The sequence below is a fragment of the Culex quinquefasciatus genome, chromosome 3, assembly GCF_015732765.1.
Source record: "Culex quinquefasciatus strain JHB chromosome 3, VPISU_Cqui_1.0_pri_paternal, whole genome shotgun sequence".
In the NCBI taxonomy this organism is placed as follows: Eukaryota; Metazoa; Arthropoda; class Insecta; order Diptera; family Culicidae; genus Culex; species Culex quinquefasciatus.
The window spans coordinates 173764077-173783827 of record NC_051863.1 but is presented as its reverse complement, the minus strand read 5'-3'; the positions used below and the strand labels follow the sequence as shown (position 1 = coordinate 173783827).

Genomic DNA, 19751 nt, shown 5'->3' with positions numbered 1-19751 from the left:
GACTCACAACAAAATGAAACAGTTTGCACGTGACCGCCATTTCCAAACTACGTAGTTAAGCGATGACCCAATTAAGTAAACGAGCTAACCAGTCTGAGAAAACAGATAGTGTGTTTGTGTGTGTGGTACCTACATGGAGTCAAATCGTAGGTCGCTAAACGCGTACGCGATCATGTACGGGAAGAATAAAAAGGCAAGCTGCAGTTGCTCTCACAGATTGAGCGATTGAACGTTTATTGATGGAATCAGCTTTTCGACGCTTCGCGACGTTCCCTACCCTAGGTCTTACAATCTAGTTGGCTGAAGTAATTCAAAAGAGTCAGCTTTTATCGCACTTAAAAATTCAAGATGTCGTCAAGTTAAAACAAAAAAGGAAAAAACGAAAACCCAACAAAAGTCCGCCCCCTCACTTCTCCTTCACCATCTGGGCAATGATCTCGGCGGCCACGTCAAAGTTGTTGGTCAGAACCTCCTTCCAGTCGGCCGGGTTCAGCTGCTTCACGTGCTTCGAGATGAACTTGATGGCTTGCTGCTTCAACGCGCCCGCATTGTACTTATCCGCCAGTTCCAGCGTGGCCGTTGCCGTCGCCACCGACAGCCTGGAACCGAGATGTTCGCTGCACTTGGATTTCAGCGTGTCCAGCGAGTACTTGTCGGCAGCAATCAAAAGGGCGCGGGCCAGTTGGTCCATGTCCTGCACCTTACCGGTGTAGATGAAGCGCAGCACCTCCTGGAACACCTCCGCGCGTATGTCCGTGATCTTGACCGTGTTCTCCTTCGACTCCTGCATGTCGTGCTCGAACATGGCGGCAAAAACCGGGCTGCGAACGGCCAGGATGGCCTTATGGGCACGGAATTGCTTTTGCCAATGATCATCGTCACGTCGCTGAACTTATTTTTGGTGAAGAGTTCATCGAGGTGACTCACAAGCAGAGAGTCGGGGATCTGTTGAGCTTGCGCCTGTTGCCGTGGATCTCCTTTAAGGATTTCTTCATAAAGGGTACAGTGGAAAGTCAGCGTAAGTGTGTCGTTTTTAACGCAATTGGATTGGACAGTGGGCCGATCGATCTGGATGCATTCCCCGATCTCAGAATCGGCTTCAAAAATTCCAGAAATAGAGTATTTACTTCCGACATAGATCTGTAGAGCGATATTCGCATGCAGTCTGGATCGGGAAATGTAGGTTGAACCGGTGAACGCCTCAATCGCCAAAACATTGGCTTTGTTGTTCAGGGAACTGTTGTAATAGTTGTCTTGGGGCTGGCAATTTTGCTGATTGCGTGTCTTTTTTGTATAGAAATCTTTAAGGAACTCAAGCATGTAGTACCAGGACACCGGTTGACGGGATTGCGGTGACACGCTGGTGAACTCCATCGAACGCAGCGGCATGTTGGGTGCGATACTGGAGTAGTTCTGTACTATCCACACATGTGAAAAAGACGTCGTCTTCATGGTGGTGGTGCACGTTTGCTCCATGCTTGCAGGATTCTATAAATAAAAATAATATTGGGAAAAAATAACGTGATCACGCTATTTGTTTGGAAGTAAAAGTCGATACCGGAATGATAAAAATAATTTAAGCGTCGGGTCAGTCTACGTGCTCAAACTCGACCCCACTTCAACGAATCATCTCTGCGGTAAACTAGATGCAGTAGGCCTGGCCGCTTTAACGTTTCTAATGCAATGGCGCACTACAAATCTAGAGTTGAATGCTATAGCGTTCTAACCCTATAGCGTTCTAACCCTATAGGGTTAGATTAAATTAGATTAATCGTCGTGGTCGTGCTATCTTGTCGCACGTAAATGTTGGCCAAATTGAGTTAAGAACGCCATTTTGTGGAGAATTCATTACCTCACATTTAGGACATCGAGCGCGACCGAAATGACAAGGATGTTGGCCCGCACAAGGAGATGCAGGTGGTGATGGCGAGAGGGTTGTTCGGCCATTGGAAGCAGCCAATCTACGTGGCGTTAGACCGCCAAATGACGCGAGACCTGATCAACACCATCGCTTCGGAGCTTCATCATATCGGGTTCGAGGGATGCCGATTTGGACCGCATCCGACCACGGGCATGCCTATATTTTTCTTCGCCGACGTATCATATTCTCAAGCTTTGCCGAAACTGGCTGATTGATGGCGGGTTTATGTACAAGGGAATCAGGGTGACGAATCGGGATTGCCTCATAAGGCCGGAACTCAAAAGGCAGAATTTCGGAAGGCCGAAATTCAAAAGGCCGAATTTTGTCTTTTGCTCGGAAGGCAAAACGTCTCAAAAGGCCGAATGTCTCGAAAGGCAGAATGATTATGGAATTCCGAATTTTATTCATATTATCACGATTTTCATTGATTATGATGTTCAAAGATACAGTAAACTAACAAAGTATGATCTTTTTTGTAATTTTAAGCGAAATAAGTACATATTGAGTACATTCTGTTCATTTTGTTATCATGCATACAGGTGAGTAGAGTAGAATGAATTAAAGCATTTCAAAAGTGTTTCAATCTTGTTGTCTATTGAATTGGGTCCTAAAATGAGGCTTAGATTGCTGATATTATTGTTTACAGCGATGAAGCTTATTTTTCTGAGTACAATGACCCTTCGTACGACCACAAAGAGTTTGAAATTGATTTTTAAATCAATTTTGAAAAATTAACCTCGCGGTCCTTCTTGACAGAAAAGCTCCTACTTGACAGCTCGTTCCAATGGAACCATAGTTGATTCATCGAAAAAATGTTGTCTTGTCAAAATTTATTTTTGCATTAAAATGAAAAAAAGTAATCAGAAATGGTTTTTAATTGTGTTTTTTACCGTTGTACATAAAAATTTACATAGGGCTTTAGTACCCAATTATGGTGACGGTAATCGAAATTTGATCATTTGTCACCAAGTACTTACCTAAATGAATTCAAATAATTACAATTAATTTTTTGCGGCAAATAAATTAAAACTTTAAAAATTTTTCAATTCATTTTATTTACCGAAATAACAATTGTACAACTTGTGTGAATGGCTGGTTCATAGAGATTTGGTGTTCCTTGCAACTACTTCCTTTTCATTAACCGCTTGGTAACAGAAGGTTCTTCAAATGCAATTAAACAAAAACTAGGGAAAATTTGGCCAAAAAAACCTAGTGAGATCGAAACTTGGGGTTTCTAAAAACTAATATCACAGACGAGTGGGGGGTTGAGTTCCGCTTCATTAAAGGGGAAGGATGGCTCCTATCAGTGGGTTGTCCGACATCTGGCAGCTGGTCCGGAACTTCTGGAACAAGCGATCGATAAACTGGTCGATCGTCTCCAGTTCGGCAAGCTGGTGGAGATCATCGGTGGGGTGCCACGGATCGAGGTTGTAGATCATCTTCAGCAATTTGTTCTGCATCCTTTGAAGCTTTTTGCGGTGGGTAGCTGCGCAGGTTTTCCACGTTGGAGATCCGTACGTCAGGACTGCACGGAAAACGCACTTGTACAACAACAGCTTGTTGTGGAGTTGTAATCGTGAGCGTCGGTTCACCAGCGAGTAGAGAGCCTTCATCAGGTTTTTGCACTTTTTGAGCGTCTGGTCGATGTGCTTGTCGTAGCGAAGCCCGGTGTCTAGGGCAAGGCCTAGATACTTGGCCTCTTTGGACCAGTCCACCTCCAAGCCGCAGACTTTGACCTTGGAACTCGGGAGGTACTTGGGCGCTCTTCGGCGCGTAAAGAAGATGGCTTGCGTCTTGGAAGGGTTGATTTTGATCCTCCACTTTTGTTGAAACTCCTCCAGACGGTTCTGAGCAGCTTGAAGTTTGATTGTGACAATTTTCGGATCGTTGTCTGTTGCAAAGAAGCCAGTATCGTCAGCAAAGAACGCATACGACACTCCGTCAATCATCAGTACATCAGCAGTGAAGATGTTGTATAGCGTTGGGCTTAGAACCGGACCTTGGGGCACGCCACACGGTATTCCGTGGATGGCCGACAGTGCACCGTTGACGTTCACTTGAAAACTTCTACCCTTCAGGAAGGAGTGCAACATTTTGACAAGGTACAGTGGGAAGTTGGCTACTACCAGCTTGTGGACAATAGCTTCCTGCCACACCGTGTCATAGGCTTTCTCTACGTCCAGCATCAGCATGCCCGTCGATTTCTTCGCGTCAAATCCTTTCTTGACTGCTTGCGCAATCCTCACGAGCTGGTGGTTCGCCGAATGCGCTCGCCTGAATCCGAATTGCTCGTCGGGGACGATGCGGTTGTTGTCCAAGTGTCGGTTCATTCGAGCGAGTACTATCCGTTCCAGGACCTTACTGAGCGTACTCAGCAGGCTTATGGGGCGATAGTTTGCGGGTTGCGTGATGTCCTTATTCGGCTTTGGAACCGCTACCACCAACGCGTGTTTCCACGCAGCAGGAAAGTAGGACAGCTTCAGGCAGGCGTTGTAGATTTTTGTGAGGTAGATTAATCCTTTTCGCGGAAGGTGCTTCAGCGTAATGTTCCGCAGACCGTCTTGACCCGGGACTTTCCTGTTTTTCAGCTTCCGGAAGATAGCTTTGATCTCGCTTGGCTTCGTGTATGTGGACCAGTCGTCGTTACATTCGTTCGCCTCTGCCACCACCGACATCGACCGCGCTACCTCGTCGTTCACTGAAGGGTCACCCGGCAAGGTGTTGTCGTGTGCCTTCGCGAAGCTTTCAGCGAGCACTCTGGCTTTCTCCGCGGGGGAGATGACCAGGCCATCGTCGATACGGAAAGGAGGATTGTGTTTAACTTTGTTCCGCACGAGCTTGGAAATTTTCCAGAACTTTTTGTGGCCATTGGCGATATCGCGGACCGTATCGCCGAAGTTTTTGTACTTCAGTTTGCTGCACTCTTTTTGGATTCGTTGATTCAGCGTTTCGACGATCAGGCCCAGCACAGGATCTCGCGATCGGATGAACTGCCGTCGACGGGTGTTTCGCAGTGTAATCAGCAGCCGCACTCCATCTGGTAGAATCACTTTCTGCGGATTGTACTCCGCCCAGGGGACTGCAACGTCCTCAGCTTCCAGTACTGCAGACGTGAATCGGCGAACAGAAGCGTCGATCTCGGCTGTTGTCTGGATGTTGTTCAGCGACTCTACGGTTACGTCCAGCTTTCCGCCAACTTCCCGCTGGAACCGGACCCAGTCCGCTCGGTCGTAGCAGCGAACTCGTTTAGCTTGTGACTCCGCCTGGATGTTGCAGTCGATCTCAAATGTCACGGGAAGGTGATCTGATGAAAGCTCTTGATGTACTTTAGGAACTGACATGTTGACCCGGTTGTTCGACAGGACCAGATCGATGACCGAAGGGCGTGCGCGACCACGCGGGACGTACGTCGGCGTAGTGGGTGCATGAATGAAAAAGTCGGAAGAACGAAACAGGTTCATCAAGATGTTACCAGTCTGGTTTGCCCGCGTACAATTCCACATCCTGTGGCGAGAGTTGAGATCTCCCACGATGAAGTAAGCTCCACTTTGCCTCGTCAGGGTTCCGATATCACGCTTGAAGTTGACTCGATCTTCTTTGCTGCGGCCTCCAGGGAAGTAAGCAGCAATTATGTTGATTGAATCGCCCTCCGTTTGAACCCGAACGCCAACCGCTTCAATCACCTTCGTCCGTAGATTGTCCATCGGCTTGAAAGCGATTCCTCGTTTGACCAGGAGAGCAACCCCGCCCCCTCTTTCAGCAGCTTCTGTTGGTCGATCCAGTCGAACAACCGAATAACCATCGATGAAAAATGAAACGTTTCCCTGGAGCCACGTCTCAGTTAAAACGGCAACATCAATTTTCTGCGACACAATGAACTCAGAGAGCTCAAGTGCCTTCTTCGGAACGGATCGTCCATTCCAGTTTAGTACTTTTAATTTATTTAAACTAGTGAACGTAAATATACTTCACCATAAGCTCGTGAAGAGCGAAGAATTGTTCCTCCCTAGTCGTACACTTGCTGAGCCGAGCGTACATCTCTCTCGCCAAGCCCAAGAACTCAGTAACTGTAAACAGATCGTCGTTGAGAGCTTCTGTTTCTTCGGTCGATGCGCCAGGTCGGGTGTTAGTGCTCGAACCAGCAGCAATGTTTGCGAAGGACAGTCCAGGTGCCACCACGTTTGAGGTGAACTTCCGTGGCGAGGGGGACGCCTTCTCAGCCTGCGGTGCTGCTTTACGAGGTTTTTTCTTCTCCTGATGTTTGAGGTAGTCCTTGCGAGCGGTGCAGTCCTTGAAGTTGGCCGTGTGGTTGAGGTTACAGTTGGCACATTTTATCTTCTGGCGGACGTCATCCGGGGCTTTCTCCAGCTCGGCCTTCGTTGGGAGCTGACATTCGTTCGATCCGTGCTTCTGCCCACACTTGACACAGCGAGGCGTCATGTTGCAATACCGGCTGCCATGACCAAATCCTTGGCAACGGAAACATTGCATCACGTCAGTTTTGTTCCGAGTGTAAAAACGCCACCAGACCACGACGTTGCAGATGGTTTTCACCTCGCGCAGCTGCGTCAGCTTCACCGAACCCTTCAAGAAGTTGAGAAGGTAGAGTGCACGATTTCCACCTTCCGATTTTGACAGCACTTTGACTTCCCGCGGGAAAATGTCGTTCTTTTCTAGTTCTTCGATCAGATCATCAACCTCGAACACGGGTAGACCCGAAAGAACGATCTTCACTAGGGCGTCCTCCGGCTTGGCATGGGTGAAGAACTCCGCGTTCATCTGCACCAGCTCTGCGGTAATTTTCTCGAAAAGTTCCGCGCACTTCACCTTGATCTGGACCGCCTTCTCAAAATTGCGTAGGCTGTAGCTGCCGCCGCCACCTCCAAGGCGTGAAATCAGTTTGTTGATTTCGATCGCCGTCTTGTTTCGCACTGTTATTGGGGGGCAGCGAGCCTTCACCGTTTTCTTGACGCGGATGTCAACAACTCCCGGGATGCTGTCACCGCTGGTACTGCTGGACGAATCGTCTTCCATCGACTGCAAAGCGTCAAACCCGTTGGCAAGTGGGATTGGCTGGGTGGATGCACCAGCCCAGGTATTTCCGTTTCGCGTGCTAGACAAATCCGAGTAAGATGCCCTTCGCCGGAGTGAATAGCCGTGACCCGCAGCTGCGAGTTTTTTCACTTCGGTGTCCAAAGTGGGGTTAGTTTTCAGTTTCGGACCGTAGTCTCGTCGATCGAACGTGTGCTGCGTCGTTTTTTTCACCCCCGGGACGCCGTCCGGCGGGGCCTTTGACTTCTTTTTTCCCATATTCGGCAGGGAAACCGCGCGTGATTACGACCCGCGATTTACGGTCGAACACTTTTTTGAAAGTAAACAAGCCCGAGAGCAATTTTTCCACGATGTTGACTGGTTGGTAGCTGTCAACGAACTGACTTTAAAAATTTAGTTAGCAACAATGTTAGATTAATTCGGCCTTTTGAATTTCGGCCTTTCGGGATTCGGCCTTTTCAGTTTCGGCCTTTCATACGAGACCCGACGAATCGGTACCTGGAAGAACTGGCGAAGCTCAGCTCAACACTTCTAGAACCGGAAACTATGAACCTGCAGCCCAACAAAGTGGAGTTCAACAACCTGTACAAAGTTCGGAGATATTCTTGAAGCGAAGATTCTGGCGGTAGTGCTCGAGACGGTGAACGACTGGTTTGATGTGTGCAACTCGTACAAAATAGACCAAACCATAATCGCCAATCGCTGCTACGGGTTGAACCTCTCCGAGTAAAACGCCATCCTCGACCGCATGGAGAAGATGATCCGGGAAATCTATGGTTGGTATGGTTCTTTTACAGATTTGGCAGAAGGGAATTTTGATGACTATTCAGTCCATCAAAAAACTCTTCGAGTATCTGCAACTTCGGCTACGCCTCAACATCACATTCATCATGCTCGAAATTTTTTTCGCGGTTTTGAGACAGAACGGTGGCACTTACAAACATCCGTCGCCGCTAGCTGCGCTGAGCGCCTTATCCTTAGCAAAGGCCTGAACCAAGCTCTCAACAGAAACCAGAACACGGATGTGTGTCCTTTTGAAGAGGATTATCTGGTGGACAGGCTGATCCGCGGTGATCACTGATGTTGACGACGACGACAAAGGAACTGATTCCGACGACTGCGTTGACATTCAGCTGTACAACATCGAAGCCAAACTCAGACAAGAAGCGGACGGGTACGAGTATGTTATGGGCTACATGGCGAGAGCTTGCCGTGCTGAAGACCCGTCGATGGGTAACATCACATACGAAAACCCAGGTGGTACAGGCCGTCTCGCTGGAGGCCTCATTCCAGGCGCTGCACAACATCGGTCCATCGCGTGACTAGATCGGATTCCGAAAGCGAACGAAAGTGCTGCAAAGAACGCAAAAATTTCTTCAAAAGAAGTTTCCCACAATCAGTGGAAAGATCATCACGATTCGGATCAAGGCGATGAAGAAGCAGATCTTGGAGCAGAAACTAGCGAAGCAGAAGAGAATCGATGAAATGTGGGAAAAATGTGCAGCACTGAACAAAAACAAGAATAAGATCAAGCATTTTACAACCTAGCAGCTCGGTGAACGCGGTCGGGGTCGAGAAGCTCGATTAAGGTCGAGAAGCGGATGAAGGAACTAATTTCGAACAAACGGGGTCGAAGAATGCGTTATAGACAATGCGGTACATAAAGTTTGAACTAAGTTGAATTAAGTTAAGCTACTGCTTAACTCCTTAAGAAGAATTTATTATGTCTTTCCTTCATCCCATGTTCAAAACTTGCAACTGAGAAACTTTGTCCCATACATAAGGCTTACAGATTGTCGAGGGAGACAGATTGGCCGATGCAAAATAAATCGGCACTGGCAACGTATGTTTTCCGCTTGCAACACTGCCAGTTTTGCTGGGCGTAAAGGGCGGTTGGTGTCCAGCACGTTTGGTGTCCAGAAACATTGGCCAATCTGTTTGCCTTGACAATCTGTAATAAGGCTACATGCAGAGCTGTATTTTAAGTCCTCGGCGCCCCTGAACCGCCTTTTTTCATTAGTCAATACCGACACCTTCCCAAGAAGCCTGCTGTTCAAAAAGGAAGGAATGCTGTTAGTCCATCAGACAATGAGTATGTAGCTCCATTCCTAACCACACCGCATGGACTGTTGCATATCATCCAAACATCTCGTAAATGATATGCTTGTTTTCTGTATGTAAGTAGGCACTTAAAGTTTTAATTTAACAGGTGTTAAGAACGGGGATTATGCAATTCCGACGGAATGTATTCTTTATGTGAATGTGAGGAAGGCAGCAACCATCATAAGGTGAATAAAGTTAAGTTTTTTTTTAATTTAAAATTATGGTGCAATCAAATTTAATAAAAAGTTCGCTTCAGCCAACCAGGTGCTCTATATGAATGTATAGCAACCAGGTGCTCTATATTTAATGTACATAGGGCTTTAGAACCCTATAAGCAAAATAGTGAACTAACTGTCAAAAGGGTCCTAAATTTGTATATACAGCGGTGAAAACACGATTAAAACCCATTTCTGATCACTTTTTTTCAATGTTGTAATGAAAACAAAATAAATTGGGTCCTAAAATGAAGCTTAGATTGCTGATATTATTGTTTACAGCGATAAAGCTTATTTTTCTGAGTACAATGACCCTTTATACGACCAAAAAAAGTTTAAAATGGATTTTTAAATCAAATTTGAAAAATTTACCTCGCGGTCCTTCTTGACAGAAAAGTTCCTACTTGAGAGCTCGTTCCAAGGGGACCATAGTTGATCCATCGAAAAAATGTTGTCTTGTAATTATTTTTTTTTTTTTGCATTAAAATGAAAAAAGTGATCAAAAATGGTTGTTGATCCTGATGTTTTTTACCGTTGTACATAAAAATTGACACAAGGCTTTAGTACCCAAATGACAAAACAACATTTTTCGATTGATCAACTATGGCCCCCTTAGGGAGCGTTCTTTTAATACGTAACGCATTTTGGGGGAGAGGGGGGTCGAAGGCCGTGTTACGCTCCATACACTCAAAAATGAAGTTACCAGCAGAGACGCATCGAGCTCTACAGGCTCAATAAAAACTCCTTACCTGCTCTGTATGGTAGAACAGAGCTAAGCTCTGTATGCAGCGAACAGAGCCAGCTCTGTATGGGGAAAAATAATATTGAATTGCATATATCTCAAAAACGATAAGTTTTAGAAAGTTGACTTGTTCTAGAAAGTTGCTGGTACCAAAAGGTTCTATATTATTGTCTCAGACGTCATTACAATTTGGTTGATTTTAGTTGTGCAAAACAAGAAAAAACTATTTATTTTCGAAGATACAATGTATAGAATATTTTTGTTTTCGACAAAGTTGCTCAACTACCAAAAATGAACAACTCTCTCGAAGACACCAAAGCTCTATCTTCAATAGATACCGAAATAAAAAATAAAAACTATTTTTATAATAAATACTGCTTGCGACAAACACAAAGCGACCGCGTCGTAGGCACAGGTAATGTGAGGCATGTTTGGTAGAGATCATCTGAAGTGAAAACTAGTATAGCAGAGTGTTCATAGAGAGTTTTTATGTTAAATGCTCTCGTCTGGATGGTTGAAAGAAATTTCAGATAAAATTATACAAATTTATAAAATTATATTCTTTTTATTGTACTGGTAAGTAATTAAGATTAGAAACAACAAAATTATTGCACAGCTATTTTTATGTTTGTCTTGACAAAACAAATGTTTAACAAAATTACAAGTTTTGTACAACAAATTAAGATAAAAAACAATTTCAAATACGCAAGTTAAAAAAATAAATATTAAATCTTCTAACAATTATTTTGATTTTATAAAAGAAAATCAGTTAACATAAGTTTAACTTTATAAAGATTTCAGGAAACTTTTCTATTTTATTTAATTCAACAGAAAAAACTATATTTTTCAAGCAAGATAACCATAAGAAAGTTTTAAGCTCTAAATAATCTCTATGATATTTATTTACATTTTGTCACCTTTTTTAAATAAAATAAGAAAATGAAATTAAATAGCAAAAACCATTTTTTCTTTATTTCTCAAGCCAGGAAATCAGTGAAGAGTTTCAAGCTCTAAATGCTCTCTATGGAAATTTGCCATTTTATTACCTGTATTCTAAATATTTTTTTATTTTTCAAATAAAGGAAAGCAGTGAAGAGTTTTTAGCTCTAAATGCTCTCTATGGAAATTTGCCATTTTATTACCTGTATTCTAAATACTTTTCTATTTTTCAAACAAAGGAAAGCAGTGAAGAGTTTTTAGCTCTGAGCGGATACGATGTGATGGCCTGCCCCGGCAAGAATCGTTCCTTCAATAGCCGCAAGTAGGACCCACTGAGACTTGTGCTGACTCCGACATGATGCGTGAGTTGAACCGTGGTTGCAACCTGGACAACATTCGCTTCCCCGTGCTAGACAAGATCGATAGTATGCTGTGAAATTGTGAAAACAATATATACAAATTTTCTTTGAAATATATGCTTGAGTCTAAAGTAACTTGTATTTATTCATTACAAATGAAAAAAAATAAATTAATTGTTGTATGAAGAAGGTGTGACCGTGTCCAGCTGCGTCAGCTAAATCCTAGCAGCCACTGCTTGTCCCGTTCGCTCATCAGATTCGCGTACGCGTCGTACTCCCCGGAGTGATTCACCTTGCCACGATGGTGCTGCATCTGTTGCTGATTCTTTTGGCAATTTTGCGGCTTTTGTGCTGCTGCTGCGATTCTGACTCTGATGCTGGCGGATGATTTTGCTGAACCTCCTGAACCAGTCGCTGGTCAGAATCTGGGAGGTTCGGCGACAGCACATTCATTGGAATTGGAGACTGAACGTTCGCCTGGAGCAGGTGCAACGAGGGAACCATGTTCAACGGTGGAGAAAATATCACTGGGTCGTCAACGGCGGCTGGTTCATAATGCCGGAAAATACAGGTAGCGGACAAGGTAGTCCTTTACCTAGATGATAAAATGGCGGTAAGGTAACTGCTGGGGAACCTCCGGTGGCGGATGCATCGATTGCTGCGCCTTCTGTTCATACAAAAATCCTCTCCTTTCTTGGCTCTCCGCCTATCATCTGATGGTGCTACTGTGCATCACCAGATGCTGCGGTCCGGCGTACTCGGCATCATCCACACGCTCAGGTCCAGCTGCAACCTAGCGCCGATCCACTTGAAGATGCGTGTAGAAGCCAAAGAATTGTGGCAGCGACCTCGAATTCAAATTCAAATTTTCCGTAAAAACTCAACGATGCATTTATTTCCCAAATCTAAATCAAAACACAAACACTTGACAGTTTCGCGAGCGGAAATGACAGGAGGCAAATCAATGTTTTCAAAGCAGGTGTGGTGCTGTCAAATATGAAATAACGTGAGGAATTTAATTCCTTAATGTATTAAATGCGAAAAATTAATATATTAAGGCCAATGTCATGCCCCTCGGTTAAAACTATCCTTTGAATTCACCTCGCTGGATTTACCCTTTCAAAAGGGTACTTTCCTTGGCTGCAAACGATGCCAGCACCGCCCTGCATTTAAAAATGGGAACTTTTTCGTGGACTTGTCAAATCTTGTGCGTGTCATCGCATCCGCTTGTCAACTTTTTCAGTTTGCCGGAACTGTTCCGGATTGAGTCCGCAAGAATTCTGTTTTACCTCGTCCGTTTCTTGGCCGTAGCAGAATGACGAACAAAACGCTGGCAGCTTCTATCCCGCTGGACCGGCTACTTCCGAAGGTTTCTTCGTCCATCATCTCCGGACGAACAATCGGCACCTAGAAGGTTCAGCCAACGCTGGACATGGTACCGGAAAAGGATAAACGTAGTTAGCAAGCACCGCTGCTATGTAAGTTTTACATTATGAAAATTTTGAAAAACAGCCGTGCTCCATGACCAGTATCCTTTTAAAGGGTACTGCGCCAGTACCCTTTTGAAGGGTTTCGCTCTCGTACCCTTTCAAAAGGGTGACGACGGGTAAAGTTGAAAAAAAGGATAGAAAGTACCCTTTTAAGGGTTATTTCGATTTTGAGTGTACCAAATTTTTAAAATTAGTACGGAAATTTTGTTGAGAGGGGGTATAAAATTCCGATTTTTTGTGTTACGTAATAAAAGAACGCTCCCTTGGAACGAGCTGTCAAGTAGTACCTTTTTTGTCAAGAACTGCGGCGCGTCGCAATATCGATAGGCACTTATGGGACTCCAAACAAGGTTACTGCAAGACCTTGGACCCCAATCCCAAAGCCACTGCCGAGAAATTCGAGTGAACAAAATTTAATATCGAGAAATTACAAGTGAGAGTGTGTGCAACACGGAGCTAAACTTTCTATGAAGTTGCTGTGAAGGTTACCATGACACTTTGAAAAGTTAAACTCCATGTTGCACGCACACACTCTTACTTTTAATTTCTCGATAAATTAGTATCTTGTCTACATACAACCCCAGATATTTGCTCAGAAAATGTTCCTCAGAAGGCAAAAAGATTCGCTTGGCAAAAATTAACAGCGTGTTCGCGTAATGATTGAAACTTACCACAAGTAGCTCAGTTTTTCGGCTGAAGGTTAGAGATTCAGAAATCAGCTGAATATTCACCGGAGACGCGAGTTTATTTCAACTTTTTCGATTTTTTTCCTCGAGACGAAATCACACGCAAACGATGAAGATGGCGGACAACACGCTAAAGAAAGAGCGCAGAGAGAGACGGAAGAAAGTGCATCACCATCTACACGTCGTTACCGACACTTTCCAGTTTGAAAGGGTACTCAATTTTGGGTTGGAATGGAGTTTGGAGTGCATAATATACACTGAGCAAACTGTTCATGTTGAAGTCGTGTACGACATTCAAACGACGAAATAAGAACGCCTCGTAAGTGAAAGATGCTGGGTTCATGATATTCTTCAAACTAGTCACATTGAAAAAATCCATAATTTTTGTTTCTATCTTCCATCACTTGTTTGAATTTTATTCTCGACTTTGGTATTTATTGACCATAATGCAATCTATGTTCAGTTCGCAAAAATAACACAAGGAGTACACAAAAAGCTTTCTCGATTCGGTTTTCGACTCGCTCGTCTCATTTTCCGTGCTCTGTTTTTTCGTTCACCCCCTTTTATGTGTAATTAGAATACAATATTGTAATAGAGAATAATGGGTTGTAATTTTCTTTAATTTTTCCCGGTAGTGTTTGTTTCATTCTACCCAGAATTATCATCACGCACTCTGATTCATTCATCGATTTCACTACCTTTCTGTGTTGTCTTGCTTCAGGATTTCTCATTCTGCTTGCTCAAGTCACTATGTTAGTAGTAATGCGATTTTTGTTTCCTCCTAATACGTTCGAGTGAAGCACTCGCTGATAAAAAGTTAACTGAAATGCTATCACTGGTTTTGGTTTCTTTTTCACTTCTCCGAGTGCATGAGCCATTAATTTTCGCGCCACGGTGTAAAAGAGGAACACATTTTGGTTGTTCGATTTTTGTTCGTTTCTTTTTGTTGTTTGCAACCGAATCTGTGTGTTAAGGATGTTGAGTGTCGCCGAAGAACGATTATAATTTTTTCTTGTGTCTACTCTCTAATGAACTTGGGTTTTGAACAAAAACTGAGGGAAAACGAGTCTTTGAATTCGTTTTTTTTTGTTCTCTCTAGTAAATTGATTGGTAATGTTAAGTGTGCGTCACACTTGTGAAAGAGTGTGTGTTATTTGTTTCGTTATAATCTCAAAATATTTGTTCTATACAACAATTATTTTTTTCTTTACTTTAAATATTTAGGCGATAACAGTTTGTGATGAAAAAGGTATGATAGGTTTTTACTTGCCCCTTACAATCTAGCGTCGTGTTGTTTCTTTTGGATTCATTTATTTCTTTTGCCCTTTCTTTGATTCACTTTGTTTCACGCGTTTCATAAAATTTAGTTTATTGTATTTTGCATTACATTCTCGCTTGTTTTATCTAAATTATGAATATAGTGTTTTTTTTTGTGTTGCTGAAATATGTATTAATTATTTTAAACCATTTACTTACCTACCGAAAACGATCGCGAAAGAAAAACAAAACATTTCTTCTATAAATGGAAGAATCCAGAAGTGGTTCTCCTTTTGATTCATTCTTCAATGCTTCAATCTGCTATACATTTAATTTAAATTATACTTCAACTAGGTAAACATTTCACTTTTTTTATTAATTTTTTTATTATTACAATTAAATTAGCTTTACTCGGTAATATTACGAACTAATTCGATTTAAGTTAGTTATGTTCTAAAAAAGAAAAGGAAAATACAGACGAAAAGTAAAGTAGAAAACATTTCCAAATTTAAATACAAAAATTATAATATAATAAAGAGTAAACCAACACACAGCCAAACCGGGTTCGTCGTCACCGGAGCCGGATTATGCCGCCAGCAGGTTCCGGATGTTTTTGGGCGTGTTGTCCTCGTTCAGGTGCTTCGTCGTGTACCGCAGCGCGTTGAGCAGGGGTTCGGCCTTGACGGCGGGCTGGGCCTGCAGTAACCGGACGCACCCCTTCACGTCGACGTGGGCGCCCCGGGCGAACGCACCGACCGGGTGCACGTGGTCGTACAGTATCACGAGGCCGACCATGACCCGCAGCAGCAGCAGGTGCGTCTCCTCGCGCTCGATCTGGGCCAGGAGTTTGCTAAAAGAGGGGAAATTGTTATTTTCAGTTCTGGGTTTTCAAGTTTAGTTCTGTTTTCTGTAGTATTTGAGTATTTTATTGGGTTTTCCGTTCTTTTTTATTTATTTTTTTGTTATGTAACTTTTTGTCAATTTTTTGATGCGATTGGTTGAATTTAAATTCCCCTATTTAAATTTATTTTTTATTGTCACAAAGTTTTTATGACATTTTGACTTTTGCCTACATTATCATTGGTTTAATTTTAGTGTACGCAACAATTATAGTTTTTTTTCCTGATTTACGTTTAGTAAGAATCTAGAGTTTTTTTTTATTAGGTCCTATGAACATATGAAACACAATAGCTTATAGGACCTTAAAAAACTCTAGAAGTGTTCAATGTTAAGGCAAGACTCTCGCTTAATACAGTAGTTGTTCGGTAACTGGGCGTTGTTTAACTGGGCTGCTTTTTAACTGGGCGCTCGATAACTGGGCCGCAGCCCAGTTAAAAAGCAGACAAACGTCAAAAAACCAAAACAAACCGAAATCACCGAGGGGTTAATGGATGCATAAATCATGGTCAACAAATAAAAAAAACTTTTTTCAAACTTTTATGTAATTTCAAGTCACAATTAAAGAAATATGAAAAGTAATCATTGTAAACAAATTTGAGTAACTTTTATTTTTATATTTCATCAAATAAATATGGGTCATTCCATCTGAAGCGGAACAGCATTTGAAAATTACCCTCTCCGATCCTGCTCAAATTTGGCAGGGCTGTTGATACTATCAAAACATGCAAGAATCCCGAATTTCATCCAAATCGGACCACCCCCTCCATTTTTGTACCTAAAAAAAAATGTACCTTGACCAAAATCATCTTTCAATCAAATGGAGCTGGCTAACAATATAAAAATTGATTTAATATGATCAATCTTTTAAACCATAAATCAGATTTGCCAAATTATGGTTAAGTGTCAATAGTAGACTATAATAATGATAATAATAATACTAAAGCAGGTTTTGGGGTTTTTGCTGAATGGCACTATTTTGCTACCGCCCATGATAAAGGCCCTAGTCATGGCCTCGGAGGTACTCTAAAACGGTTAGCAACATGTAAAAAACGGTGCATTCAAAATAACCCAATAAATATTCCTTTCACAAAAATAGATTGATCAAGGTAGGTATCAGCCATTTGAATAAATATTTGCGTAATTTTTTTAAAATTTAAATTAAATTATTCATCTCCCAGAACACCAGGTAGCAGTTATTGATCGGCCCGCCTGTGTGCTTCTAGCATATGCGGCGAATGAAGCTGATGTAGGTAATCTCGAAAACACAAAACTTTAAAATTCGATATCTCTGGAACGAAACATATTCATTTCTGTCGATAAGTGATTCTTATGTAAAATTGGCCGGGGAGCACGATGGTGAGGTCAAATAAAAAAAATAAGTTGGGGTGTTTTGAGATACGGCCGTTTAAACTTTTCAATTGCGCAATACAGGTAGAATAAATAAATTAATCGACATTTTGATCACGGAAATGGATTCTACGTCCAATTTCCTTCAAAATTGAGTCTAAGACCGACCCTCTAAGATTTGTGGTTCCTGAGTTATCGTCAGTTGAAACTAGAAGGTTTGGTCAAAAATCGCCAAAAAGTCGATTTTTTGGGGAGGTACAAAAATGGAGGGGGTGGTCCGATTTGGATGAAATTCGGGATTCTTGCATGTTTTGATAGTATCAACAGCCCTGCCAAATTTGAGCAGGATCGGAGAGGGTAATTTTCAAATTTGCACTTTTTCGTGCACAGTTGAGATGGAATGACCCATATTATGCATGGGTAGTCCCCTCGTTATTTTTCGTTCAGCCCAGTTAGCGAACAGCATTCGATGACTGGGCTACGTTCTCAGCCCAGTTACCGAACATCTACTGTAATTTGAAAGAGAAATTAAATAAAAATTGCATGTCAACTTTGCTCAGTGCAGCTGTCATCCCAACTTAATTTTAGCTGCGATACAAAGCTACTCACTTTTGGGTAGCCCACAGTGTTGCAAAACTTAAATTTTCTGTATAAATTGTTATACACACAGAACAATAAAGCATTTTGAATCAACAACATGTATTGCTGTTTTGAACATTTAATCAAGATTTTGTTTTGTTTTTAGATGAAACTTTGTCAATGTCTTCATTATGTCAAAAGAAGCCATGTGATTATTTGAAAAGCTGGATCTTGAAAAGGGATTGTCTGATCGATTTGGTGCCTTCCTCAGAATTGTAGTTTATGATAAGATCTTTTGAGTCAAAAATAGATACACGGAAAACTCCGAAGCCGAAGTATCCAAAATTGTCATGAGAAAATCCCTTCAAACGCAGTAACTCTACTTACGGGTTCTCCAGCATCCGCAGGCACACCTTGGCCATCGTGCCGAGCGTTTCCGTCGTGTTGTCCACGTTGTCCGAGTTGTCCTGCACGAACTTGGAGGTGGCCTCGCTGAGCACCTTCAGCATCGGCGTCGCGTGCGCGTAAAACAGCGACATCCGGTTCGCCAGCTCGGTGCTCACGATCAGGTCGTGGCTCTGGTCCAGCCGCTGCCGGCTCGCGATCCGCCGGTAGTAGCTGAAGTCGTTCTGGATGGCGGGCGTTTTCATCTGAAGAAGGGTGCGAGTTAGGATTATCGAATGAAAAATCGAAATTACTGATTCTACCTTGTATTCGTCAAACTTGAGCACAAACTCGAGAATTTCCGCCAGCTGTTTTACGAGGGCTTGCTGGGTCTCGAGGTGCTGGGTTGGATTGAGGCGGCCACCGACGAGCTGTCCCAGCAGCATCGGCACTATCCGTTCCAGCTCCATCGAGTGCTCGTAGCAGCGTTTCAGCTTCTCGACGAGGGGTATCACAATGTTCCAAGCCTTTTCCTGACATTCCGGTGAGGGGTCAGCGATGGCTTCGCGAATCTCTTTGCCGGCACCCTGTGAAAGAAGAGAGTAAGAAAAATCTGTTATCAGTCTTTTTGTCTGTGACAATTTGACAGTGGTTTTTATCTCAAACCGTCATCCTGAAGGCCCTTTCGCCCCCAAAAAGTGTAAACAAACAAACATCAGACCGAAGAAAAAGTAACCAAAAAAGAGCACCAAATTCCGCGCCTGTTACAGCGAACCTCACTCGACGGGGAATCAAAACCACATGTCGTGCGAGCGATTCACGTGGTTTTTCGTTACTTTGTTTTTTTTTTCGGGGTATGGTCAAGCCAAGAATCTGGCGAGTGCATTTTTCCTAGTCTGATCGTGTGTTGTTTTCATGAAAGAATGTTGTTGTTTCGGCGGCGTGCTTCCGCCGCCGACAGGAAGTGTTTACTTTTTTTGCGCAATTAAATGTGAGTGTTGTCGCAGGTTATGTGTACAAACAGTTTGGCTGGCTGTGAAAATATTTAAATATTTTGGAAAAAGTTGTTGCCACTTAAAATGTTGAAAGAGAAAGTTGGTAAAAGCTGTGGGTCAATTTTGCTCAGCATATCTATCAGATCAATCAAATTTAAGGTTGAATATAAGACTACTAATTTTTGGGTAGCTCAGAATGTCACAAAACTTATTAAATTCATTAAATTAGTATGCGCTCTAAATTTAATTTGCATATTTTTTATAAGCATTGGCTTATTTATTAACTTAAATCAACAAAAGCTGATCTCTGGAATTTTTTTTTAAAAGGTCCAAAAAACCAAATTTTTAGTTTTTGCTTTTTGGGTGTTTATTGGACCTTTTGTTTAAAAAAAACTCCAGATCTGTTAAATTTTGATTCAAATAAATTTAAATACTTGTTTCAAAGCCGACATGGCTCAACTATAATACTGCCACAGTCACCCAATGAGCTATTTATATCCACAGGTGTGCCCTTATTAGTGTACCGTAAAATATGCCTCACATTTTTCCCTTGCCACCTGTTCCGGCTGAAATTAATGACCGAATCATAATCAGCCATATCATACCGCTACACCACACAGAATGATGGATTTCAGGGATTATGTTTGCATTGAAATGGAAAATTGTGTTTCCGATTGGCAACATTACTGAGCACTGAGCAGAACAAAAATAAATATTAAATCCAAACAATTTGTTCACAAAATACACTGAAAAAAATAACACCTACATAATTTAACATTTCA

General features: G+C 42.6%; 2 protein-coding genes across 3 annotated transcripts in view; both read right to left on the bottom strand.

Annotated features, from left to right (window-relative positions):
• Positions 1-199: 199 nt before the first annotated feature.
• LOC6032223 (speckle-type POZ protein) lies at positions 200-13645 on the bottom strand. The gene is made up of 2 exons (XM_038260108.1): positions 13493-13645; positions 200-1488 (listed from the first exon to the last, which is right to left on the bottom strand). Exon 2 carries the CDS (start codon positions 803-805, stop codon positions 407-409), a length of 399 nt encoding a protein of 132 aa, XP_038116036.1. The 5' UTR covers positions 806-1488; positions 13493-13645; the 3' UTR covers positions 200-406.
• A 243-nt stretch (positions 13646-13888) lies between these two features.
• Positions 13889-19751, bottom strand: part of LOC6044581 (CYFIP-related Rac1 interactor B) — a 75498-nt gene continuing 69635 nt past the window's right edge. For both annotated transcript variants that reach the window (XM_038260107.1, XM_038260106.1), the window contains exons 3-5: positions 18298-18561; positions 17978-18240; positions 13889-15614 (exon numbers count right to left, since the gene is read on the bottom strand). In XM_038260107.1, coding sequence (XP_038116035.1) covers positions 15350-15614; positions 17978-18240; positions 18298-18561 — 792 coding nt within the window. In that variant the 3' untranslated portion in view covers positions 13889-15349. The remainder of the gene's footprint in view (positions 15615-17977; positions 18241-18297; positions 18562-19751) is intronic.

Bases quoted from the DNA above. Each gene is read 5' to 3' on its own strand.
- LOC6032223 (XM_038260108.1), bottom strand. From the start codon at position 805: ATGTTCGAGCACGACATGCAGGAGTCGAAGGAGAACACGGTCAAGATC.